Source organism: Salmo salar, chromosome 19, assembly GCF_965601325.2.
Source record: "Salmo salar chromosome 19, fSalSal1, whole genome shotgun sequence".
NCBI lineage: Eukaryota > Metazoa > Chordata > Actinopteri > Salmoniformes > Salmonidae > Salmo > Salmo salar.
Genome location: NC_138309.1, coordinates 44,163,617 through 44,175,000, shown reverse-complemented (window position 1 = coordinate 44,175,000; position 11,384 = coordinate 44,163,617). Strand labels below are relative to the sequence as shown.

Genomic DNA, 11,384 nt, shown 5'->3' with positions numbered 1-11,384 from the left:
GGGGAAGCCCCTACCCCTCTCTACCTCTGGATCTGACAGGGGAAGCCCTACCCCTCTCTACCTCTCTGGATCTGACAGGGGAAGCCCTACCCCTCTCTACCTCTCTGGATCTGACAGGGGAAGCCCCTACCCCTCTCTACCGCTCTGGATCTGATAGGGGAAGCCCCTACCCCTCTCTGGATCTGACAGGGGAAGCCCCTTCCCCTCTCAACCTCTCTGGATCTGATAGGGGAAGCCCCTACCCCTCTCTACCACTCTGGATCTGACAGGGGAACCCCCTTCCCCTCTCTACCTCTCTGGATCTGACAGGGGAAGCCCCTAACTCTCTCAACCTCTCTGGATCTGACAGGGGAAGCCCCTACCCCTCTCTACCTCTCTGGATCTGACAGGGGAAGCCCCTACCCCTCTCTACCTGACAGGGGAAGCCCCCTACCCCTCTCTACCCCTCTGGATCTGACAGGGGAAGCCCCTACCCCTCTGGATCTGACAGGGGAAGCCCCTACCCCTCTCTACCACTCTGGATCTGACAGGGGAAGCCCCTACCCCTCTCTACCTCTCTGGATCTGACAGGGGAAGCCCCTACCCCTCTCTACCTCTCTGGATCTGACAGGGGAAGCCCCTACCCCTCTCTACCACTCTGGATCTGACAGGGGAAGCCCCTACCCCTCTCTCCCACTCTGGATCTGACAGGGGAAGCCCTTACCCTCTCTACCTTTGACTTGAGGCCTGAGGCTCTACCTTGAGCACCATCTCAGAGTCAGCTATCTCACAACCACATTGGTGTTGACTGAAAAATCTATATGACTCAGCCGTCAGCACCAAACCACATTACCCAGAATGGCTCCATGCCAGAGTGCGGTATAAACACTCACCTTCTGGAGCGGTGGAGGAACTCAGTAGTCTCTGGCCCTGCCATGAGGGGGCGCCCCTCCATCCCTAGAGAGAGAGAGAGAGAGAGAGAGAGAGAGAGAGAGAGAGAGAGAGAGAGAGAGAGAGAGAGAGAGAGAGAGAAAGAAAAGTATTATATTGTCTGTTTGAAATCAACTTTACAAATACCAGTTCAGCCTCTTCATATAAACAGACAAATCAGTTTGTACACAATGTGCTGAAATAAATAACGTTCGATTTGAATTAAAAAAGGACAGACAGTATATATAGTTTACCCAAACATTATTTTACAGGAATCAACCGCTGTTGGATCTAAATGTTCACACTGTATCCTGTACATGTGTGTATAATGAAGTATTGTTCACACTGTATCCTGTACATGTGTGTATAATGAAGTATTGTTCACACTGTATCCTGTACATGTGTGTATAATGAAGTATTGTTCACACTGTATCCTGTACATGTGTGTATAATGAAGTATTGTTCACACTGTATCCTGTACATGTGTGTATAATGATTTATTGTTCACGCTGTATCCTGTACATGTGTGTATAATGAAGTATTGTTCACGCTGTATCCTGTACATGTGTGTATAATGAAGTTTTGTTCACGCTGTATCCTGTACATGTGTGTATAATGAAGTATTGTTCACGCTGTATCCTGTACATGGGTGTATAATGAAGTATTGTTCACGCTGTATCCTGTACATGGGTGTATAATGAAGTATTGTTCACGCTGTATCCTGTACATGTGTGTATAATGAAGTATTGTTCACGCAGTATCCTGTACATGGGTGTATAATGAAGTATTGTTCACACAGTATCCTGTACATGGGTGTATAATGAAGTATTGTTCACACTGTATCCTGTACATGGGTGTATAATGAAGTATTGTTCACACTGTATCCTGTACATGGGTGTATAATGAAGTATTGTTCACACTGTATCCTGTACATGGGTGTATAATGAAGTATTGTTCACACTGTATCCTGTACATGGGTGTATAATGAAGTATTGTTCACACTGTATCCTGTACATGGGTGTATAATGAAGTATTGTTCACACTGTATCCTGTACATGGGTGTATAATGAAGTATTGTTCACACTGTATCCTGTACATGTGTGTATAATGAAGTATTGTTCACACTGTATCCTGTACATGGGTGTATAATGAAGTATTGTTCACACTGTATCCTGTACATGGGTGTATAATGAAGTATTGTTCACGCTATATCCTGTACATGGGTGTATAATGAAGTATTGTTCACGCTGTATCCTGTACATGGGTGTATAATGAAGTATTGTTCACGCTGTATCCTGTACATGGGTGTATAATGAAGTATTGTTCACGCTGTATCCTGTACATGGGTGTATAATGAAGTATTGTTCACGCTGTATCCTGTACATGGGTGTATAATGAAGTATTGTTCACACTGTATCCTGTACATGGGTGTATACATCTCCCTCTAGACAAGAACATGTTCTCCCCAGGAGCCTCACAGTGTACACAGACACAGACAGAGACACAGACAGAGACACAGACACAGACACAGACACAGACACAGACGACAGACAGAGACAGAGACAGACACAGACACAGAGACAGAGACAGAGACAGAGACAGAGACAGAGACAGAGACAGACACAGACACAGAGACAGAGACAGAGACAGAGACAGAGACAGAGACAGACACAGACACAGACACAGACACAGACACAGACACAGACACAGAGACAGAGACAGAGACAGAGACAGAGACAGAGACACAGCTAAACTACTCTGTTATGGAAAACCAGCAACAACAACTACGCCAAACCCACATGAACCACCACCTAAAGGAATAGACACAGACAGAAAGGAATGTGACAATGAAACAGAAGTGAGGAACACAATACGTGGCCTGCATAGTGTGTGTGTGTGTGATAAGCACCTGAATGCATTCTGACTGACAGTAATGAGAGAGTTTTACACAGTAGAAACAAGTTACAACACACACAGCTGTCTGAGCAGGGAGGGAGGGAGACTACGTAGAAGAGGTGGTAGGACCCTCCCTCCCAGAGTTAGTTCCTATATGGTCTCCACATGAGTTGAATTAGTTTAGGGACAACACAAGACAGCATGTCACTGTTGCCCTGAGCAGAGAGGAAGCCTTTTAAAGGCAGACAGGGCCTGTCAGAATTACTCACAGAGAGAAAACTAAAGGAGGGGGAGGAGAGTGCACGAGGATGAGAAACAGGGTGTTGGGTACGCCTCCGTCAGGGTGTTGGGTACGTCTCCGTCAGGGTGTTGGGTACGTCTCCCCGTCAGGGTGTTGGGTACGTCTCCCCGTCAGGGTGTTGGGTACGTCTCCCCGTCAGGGTGTTGGGTACGCCTCCCCGTCAGGGTGTTGGGTACGTCTCCCCGTCAGGGTGTTGGGTACGTCTCCCCGTCAGGGTGTTGGGTACGTCTCCCCGTCAGGGTGTTGGGTACGTCTCCCCGTCAGGGTGTTGGGTACGCCTCCCCGTCAGGGTGTTGGGTACGCCTCCGTCAGGGTGTTGGGTACGTCTCCCCGTCAGGGTGTTGGGTACGTCTCCCCGTCAGGGTGTTGGGTACGTCTCCCCGTCAGGGTGTTGGGTACGCCTCCCCGTCAGGGTGTTGGGTACGTCTCCCCGTCAGGGTGTTGGGTACGCCTCCCCGTCAGGGTGTTGGGTACATCTCCCCGTCAGGGTGTTGGGTACATCTCCCCGTCAGGGTGTTGGGTACGCCTCCGTCAGGGTGTTGGGTACGATCAGGTGACATGGATGTGCAGCATTGCTGTTCTATGCCAGTCAGCCCACAGATATAGAATACAGTTCCTTGCGAAAGTATTCGGCCCCCTTGAACTTTGACCTTTTGCCACATTTCAGGCTTCAAACATAAAGATATAAAACTGTAATTTCTTGTGAAGAATCAACAACAAGTGGGACACAATTATGAAGTGGAACGAAATTTATTGGATATTTCAAACTTTTTTAACAAATAAAAACCTGAAAAATTGGCCGTGCAAAATTATTCAGCCCCCTTAAGTTAATACTTTGTAGCGCCACCTTTTGCTGCGATTACAGCTGTAAGTCGCTTGGGGTATGTCTCTATCAGTTTTGCACATCGAGAGACTGACATTTTTGCCCATTCCTCCTTGCAAAACAGTTCGAGCTCAGTGAGGTTGGATGGAGAGCGTTTGTGAACAGCAGTTTTCAGTTCTTTCCACAGATTCTCGATTGGATTCAGGTCTGGACTTTGACTTGGCCATTCTAACACCTGGATATGTTTATTTGTGAACCATTCCATTGTAGATTTTGCTTTATGTTTTGGATCATTGTCTTGTTGGAAGACAAATCTCCGTCCCAGTCTCAGGTCTTTTGCAGACTCCATCAGGTTTTCTTCCAGAATGGTCCTGTATTTGGCTCCATCCATCTTCCCATCAATTTTAACCATCTTCCCTGCCCCTGCTGAAGAAAAGCAGGCCCAAACCATGATGCTGCCACCACCATGTTTGACAGTGGGGATAGTGTGTTCAGGGTGATGAGCTGTGTTGCTTTTACGCCAAACCTAACGTTTTGCATTGTTGCCAAAAAGTTCGATTTTGGTTTCATCTGACCTTCTTCCACATGTTTGGTGTGTCTCCCAGGTGGCTAGTGGCAAACTTTAAACGACACTTTTTATGGATATCTTTAAGAAATGGCTTTCTTCTTGCCACTCTTCCATAAAGGCCAGATTTGTGCAGTATACGACTGATTGTTGCCCTATGGACAGAGTCTCCCACATCAGCTGTAGATCTCTGCAGTTCATCCAGAGTGATCATGGGCCTCTTGGCTGCATCTCTGATCAGTCTTCTCCTTGTATGAGCTGAAAGTTTAGAGGGACCGGCCGGGTCTTCGTAGATTTGCAGTGGTCTGATACTCCTTCCATTTCAATATTGTCGCTTGCACAGTACTCCTTGGGATATTTAAAGCTTGGGAAATCTTTTTGTATCCAAATCCGGCTTTAAACTTCTCCACAACAGTATCTCGGACCTGCCTGGTGTGTTCCTTGTTCTTCATGATGCTCTCTGCACTTTAAACAGACCTCTGAGACTATCACAGAGCAGGTGCATTTATATGGAGACTTGATTACACACAGGTGGATTCTATTTATCATCATTGGTCATTTAGGTCAACATTGGATCATTCAGAGATCCTCACTAAACTTCTGGAGAGAGTTTGCTGCACTGAAAGTAAAGGGGCTGAATAATTTTGCACGCCCAATTTTTCAGTTTTTTATTTGTTAAAAAAGTTTGAAAGATCCAATAAATTTCATTCCACTTCATGATTGTGTCCCACTTGTTGTTGATTCTTCACAAAAAATTACAGTTTTATATCTTTATGTTTGAAGCCTGAAATGTGGCAAAAGGTCGAAAAGTTCAAGGGGGCCGAATACTTTCGCAAGGCACTGTATATAGAAAGGCCATTATGCCATCATTGACTTGAAACGGGAGGTCCATTCTATTGATGATATTTATATTAGCCAGCCTGCAGTACAGGGACCAGGCCTGATCAGAGCTGAGTGAACCTACAGTACATCTCATATAGCCAGGGACCAGGCCTGATCAGAGCTGAGTGAACCTACAGTACATCTCATATAGCCAGGGACCAGGCCTGATCAGAGCCGAGTGAACCTACAGTACATCTCATATAGCCAGGGACCAGGCCTGATCAGAGCTGAGTGAACCTACAGTACATCTCATATAGCCAGGGACCAGGCCTGATCAGAGTTTAGCGAACCTACAGTACATCTCATATAGCCAGGGAACAGGCCTGATCAGAGTTTAGCTAACCTACAGTACATCTCATATAGCCAGGGAACAGGCCTGATCAGAGCTGAGTGAACCTACAGTACATCTCATATAGCCAGGGAACAGGCCTGATTAGAGCCTTCAAATGAATATGTTCTCCTAGCCCTGAATTTAATTTAATTTAATTTATTTGGGTAAAAATATATACAACACCTTGTTTCCAAAATGCTGCTCTACGGTCAAAACAAATAAAACATCTTAAAAGACAAAATTACAAACATTACATTCAAATTTGAGATACCAAAACCTCTCTCTCCCTCTCCCACTCTATATTCCTGGCACTTAGTATGGCCCCCATAGCTGAAGTACACCCCTGCTGCTTCAACTGCCTTAAATAGACATCAGTGTACACCCACCCACCCACCCACACACAGACATCCACCCATCCAGTCAGTCTACCAGTCAGCCCAACCCCTCTCCTGCCTGGTGCTTTAAATAGGATTTACTGAATTAAAACATGCTAACTAACTTACTAAGGCATGGGAGAATCTACCCAGCTAGCACATTTTTATTTCATGGAAGTTGTATGAACGTATGTTTTTTGGTTTCACATTGGTTGTGGGAACGAAGCCATACGTTTCCTGACAGGCAAATTTTTTTTTTTTAAACGTTCTGAGAACAGAAGTGAACATGTCGCCTGTTTTGGGAATGTTTATTTTTAGGTTGCAGGCAGATTCTGAGAACGCTTTACTCTGGTTCCCTCATCATCACAGAGTCCTAGATTACAGCTAGAGGCTATACTACTCTGTGCTCACTGTGCATATGTCTAACTTTTTAACTTAAGAGTGTTGAAGATCCAAGACTAATTCCCGTCAAAGGGAACTGAACTAACATAACCCAGCCCCGACCTCTCTCTCTTTCTGTTCTCTCTTTCTGTTCTCTCTTTCTCCCTCTCTCTCAATTCAATTGGGCTTTATTAGCATGGGAAACCGACAGTATGTTCACATTGCCAAAGCAAGTGAAACAAAAGTGAAATAAACAAATCGGAAATGAACAATAAACATGACTTTCTCAACTCTCTCTCTCCTCTCTAGCCCTGCCTCATAAACTACAGTCTTCTCTTCCCTCTCTGGACCCAGTATCCCTGTAGAATCTGGTCCTGCGATGTCCTGTCTGGACCCAGTATCCCTGTAGAATCTGGTCCTGTGATGTCCTGTCTGGACCCAGTATCCCTGTAGAATCTGGTCCTGTGATGTCCTGTCTGGACCCAGTATCCCTGTAGAATCTGGTCCTGTGAAGTCCTGTCTGGACCCAGTATCCCTGTAGAATCTGGTCCTGTGATGTCCTGTCTGGACCCAGTATCCCTGTAGAATCTGGTCCTGTGATGTCCTCTCTGGACCCAGTATCCCTGTAGAATCTGGTCCTGTGATGTCCTGTCTGGACCCAGTATCCCTGTAGAATCTGGTCCTGTGATGTCCTGTCTGGGCCCAGTATCCCTGTAGAATCTGGTCCAGTGATGTCCTTTCTGGGCCCAGTATCACAGAAGAAGCTGGTCCTGTGATGTCGATAGAAACAGAATGAACCTGGGACTTCACATCTCATCTCTTTCCACTGAGCAGAGAGGGCCCTGTGACGCAGGATGGGACTTGGGGACTCAGATATTCCAATATGGGCCAACTATGTGCACTGTAACTTCACATTAACTCTTTAGACCAATCACAGACGCTCCTTCTCCTGTTTATTATCTGTCACTTTATCCCCACCTGTATGTACATATCTACCTCAATGACCTGGTAACCCTGCACATTGACCCGGTACTGATACTCCGTGTATATAGTCAAGTTATCGTTACTCATCGTGTATTTATTCCTGGTGTTATAATTGTTCTATATTTTCTTTCTCTCTCCATTGTTGGGAAGGGCCCGTAATCATTTCACTGTTAGTCTACACCTGTTGTTTATGAAGCATGTGAGGAATAATATTTGATTTGAGTCACCTGTGGCGCAGTGGGCCCTGTGGCGCAGTGGGCCCTGTGGCGCAGTGGGCCCTGTGGCGCAGTGGGCCCTGTATCCATCTCTGTACTGTGGCAAAGTAAAACCTGGGGTGCAGCTATTCCATGCAGACTCAAGTCCCACCTGACAGTCAGCCAGTCAATCAGTCAGCCGGTCATTGATTAGCTTACCATCTGTCAATCAGAGAATGAGTCTGCCAAACACACTGCATTAGCCAGACTGGGCTTTCAATCCAACAGCCAGACCCAAACACACTGCATTAGCCAGACTGGGCTTTCAATCCAACAGCCAGACTAAGTCCGACCTTAACAACTGTTACAGAAAGCACACACCAGCTCCATCTCTCAGCTGTTTACATGGCGGCAGGTAGCCAAGCGGTCAGAGTGTTGGGCTAGTAACCCAAATTGCTGAAATGGCGACCCTGGGCGTGACCCCAATCTCCAATGGTGTCTCACAGAGAGTTGAGATACGCAAAAAAAAACTGAACATTTCCAATTCACACATGCCAATTAAATTTACACAAATATAAGCAGTTCCCAACAGATGTCTACAGATTATGTTTACCAAAACAGTGGTGGGGGTACCCACTTTGCTATTGTTTCAACTGCAGATTGCCCCTTTAACAACTGTTAATGAGCTTAATGTGGGATGGGGTAGAATACAGACATTTGATGACATGGATTTGGCAGTGGGATCCTACTGGGAACCGGATGGGGGAAAATCAGTCAGATGTAGCTCTCAGTGCACATGGCTGAAGACAGTGTGGACAGCCTGTTGAAATTGGGTGACAATACTGGACTGTGTCGGTCTAATCTCTTGTGGACAGATGCACGTAACATAAATGGTAGTCACAGCCTTACCATGGCTCTGTATGTCCGTCTAGACTACCCTTACTATGGCTCTGTGTGTCCGTCTAGACTACCCTTACTATGGCTCTGTGTGTCCGTCTAGACTACCCTTACTATGGCTCTGTGTGTCCGTCTAGACTACCCTTACTATGGCTCTGTGTGTCCGTCTAGACTACCCTTACTATGGCTCTGTGTGTCCGTCTAGACTACCCTTACTATGGCTCTGTGTGTCCGTCTAGACTACCCTTACTATGGCTCTGTGTGTCCGTCTAGACTACCCTTACTATGGCTCTGTGTGTCTGTCTTGACTACCCTTACTACGGCTCTGTGTGTCCGTCTAGACTACCCTTACTATGGCTCTGTGTGTCCGTCTAGACTACCCTTACTATGGCTCTGTGTGTCCGTCAAGACTACCCTTACTATGGCTCTGTATGTCCGTCTAGACTACCCTTACTATGGCTTTGTATGTCTGTCTAAACTACCCTTACTTCTAAAGGTGACATGGAATTTTTTTATTTTTTAAAGATGGTCATATCATGGATAATTTAGCTATTTCATTTAGAATTTTAAGACCCATTTAGGTATACAGTGAGGAGAAAAAAGTATTTGATCCCCTGCTGATTTTGTACGTTTGCCCACTGACAAAGAAATGAACAGTCTATAATTGTAATTGTAGGTTTATTTGAACAGTGAGAGACAGAATAACAAAAAAATCCAGAAAAACACTTTTTTCCGCCCACCGTATAAATAAAAAATGGTAAAAAACTATTTGATAAAACATAGGCTATAGTAGTAGCCAAATTCTATAGAAAAACATAGTCAAGAAACAAATCATAATGTATAAGGTTTTGAAGTGTCTGTCCTATATCTAGGAGATATAAGAAAGCTCAGGAAATATACACTGCTCAAAAAAATAAAGGGAACACTTAAACAACACAATGTAACTCCAAGTCAATCACACTTCTGTGAAATCAAACTGTCCACTTAGGAAGCAACACTGATTGACAATAAATTTCACATGCTGTTGTGCAAATGGAATAGACAACAGGTGGAAATTATAGGCAATTAGCAAGACACCCCCAATAAAGGAGTGGTTCTGCAGGTGGGGACCACAGACCACCTCTCAGTTCCTATGCTTCCTGGCTGATGTTTTGGTCACTTTTGAATGCTGGCGGTGCTTTCACTCTAGTGGTAGCATGAGACGGAGTCTACAACCCACACAAGTGGCTCAGGTAGTGCAGCTCATCCAGGATGGCACATCAATGCGAGCTGTGGCAAGAAGGTTTGCTGTGTCTGTCAGCGTAGTGTCCAGAGCATGGAGGCGCTACCAGGAGACAGGCCAGTACATCAGGAGACGTGGAGGAGGCCGTAAGAGGGCAACAACCCAGCAGCAGGACCGCTACCTCCGCCTTTGTGCGAAGGAGGAGCAGGAGAAGCACTGCCAGAGCCCTGCAAAATGACCTCCAGCAAGCCACAAATGTGCATGTGCCTGCTCAAATGGTCAGAAACAGACTCCATGAGGGTGGTATGAGGGCCCGACGTCCACAGGTGGGGGTTGTGCTTACAGCCCAACACCGTGCAGGACGTTTGGCATTTGCCAGAGAACACCAAGATTGGCAAATTCGCCACTGGCGCCCTGTGCTCTTCACAGATGAAAGCAGGTTCACACTGAGCACGTGACAGACGTGACAGAGTCTGGAGACGCCGTGGAGAACGTTCTGCTGCCTGCAACATCCTCCAGCATGACCGGTTTGGCGGTGGGTCAGTCATGGTGTGGGGTGGCATTTCTTTGGGGGGCCGCACAGCCCTCCATGTGCTCGCCAGAGGTAGCCTGACTGCCATTAGGTACCGAGATGAGATCCTCAGACCCCTTGTGAGACCATATGCTGGTGCGGTTGGCCCTGCGTTCCTCCTAATGCAAGACAATGCTAGACCTCATGTGGCTGGAGTGTGTCAGCAGTTCCTGCAAGAGGAAGGCATTGATGCTATGGACTGGCCCGCCCGTTCCCCTGACCTGAATCCAATTGAGCACATCTGGGACATCATGTCTCGCTCCATCCACCAACGCCACGTTGCACCACAGACTGTCCAGGAGTTGGCGGATGCTTTAGTCCAGGTCTGGGAGGAGATCCCTCAGGAGACCATCCGCCACCTCATCAGGAGCATGCCCAGGTGTTGTAGGGAGGTCATACAGGCACGTGGAGGCCACACACACTACTGAGTCTCATTTTGACTTGTTTTAAGGACATTACATCAAAGTTGGATCAGCCTGTAGTGTGGTTTTCCACTTTAATTTTGAGTGTGACTCCAAATCCAGACCTCCATGGGTTGATAAATTGGATTTCCATTGATTATTTTTGTGTGATTTTGTTGTCAGCACATTCAACTATGTAAAGAAAAATGTATTTAATAAGATTATTTCTTTCATTCAGATCTAAGATGTGTTGTTTAAGTGTTCCCTTTATTTTTTTGAGCAGTATATATATATATACAGTCGTGGCCAAAAGTTTTGAGAAAGACAAAAATATTAATTTCCATAGTTTGCTGCTTCGGTGTCTTTAGATATTTTTGTCAGATGTTACTAAGGAATACAGAAGTATAATTACAAGCATTTCATAAGTGTCAAAGGCTTTTATTGACAATTACATGAAGTTGATGCAGAGTCAATATTTGCAGTGTTGACCCTTCTTTTTCAAGACCTCTACAATCCGCCCTGGCATACTGTCAATTAACTTCTGAGCCACATCCTGACTGATGGCAGCCATTCTTGCATAATCAATGCTTGGAGGTTGTCCAAATTTGTGGGTTTTTGTTTGTCCACCCGCCTCTTGAGGAATGACCACAAGT

General features: G+C 45.9%; 1 protein-coding gene across 2 annotated transcripts in view; it reads right to left on the bottom strand.

Annotated features, from left to right (window-relative positions):
* Positions 1-11,384, bottom strand: part of mcu (mitochondrial calcium uniporter) — a 183,580-nt gene that overhangs the window by 34,333 nt on the left and 137,863 nt on the right. For both annotated transcript variants that reach the window (XM_045702319.2, XM_045702320.2), the window contains one exon: positions 873-936. In XM_045702319.2, the coding sequence (XP_045558275.1) occupies positions 873-936 (64 nt within the window). The remainder of the gene's footprint in view (positions 1-872; positions 937-11,384) is intronic.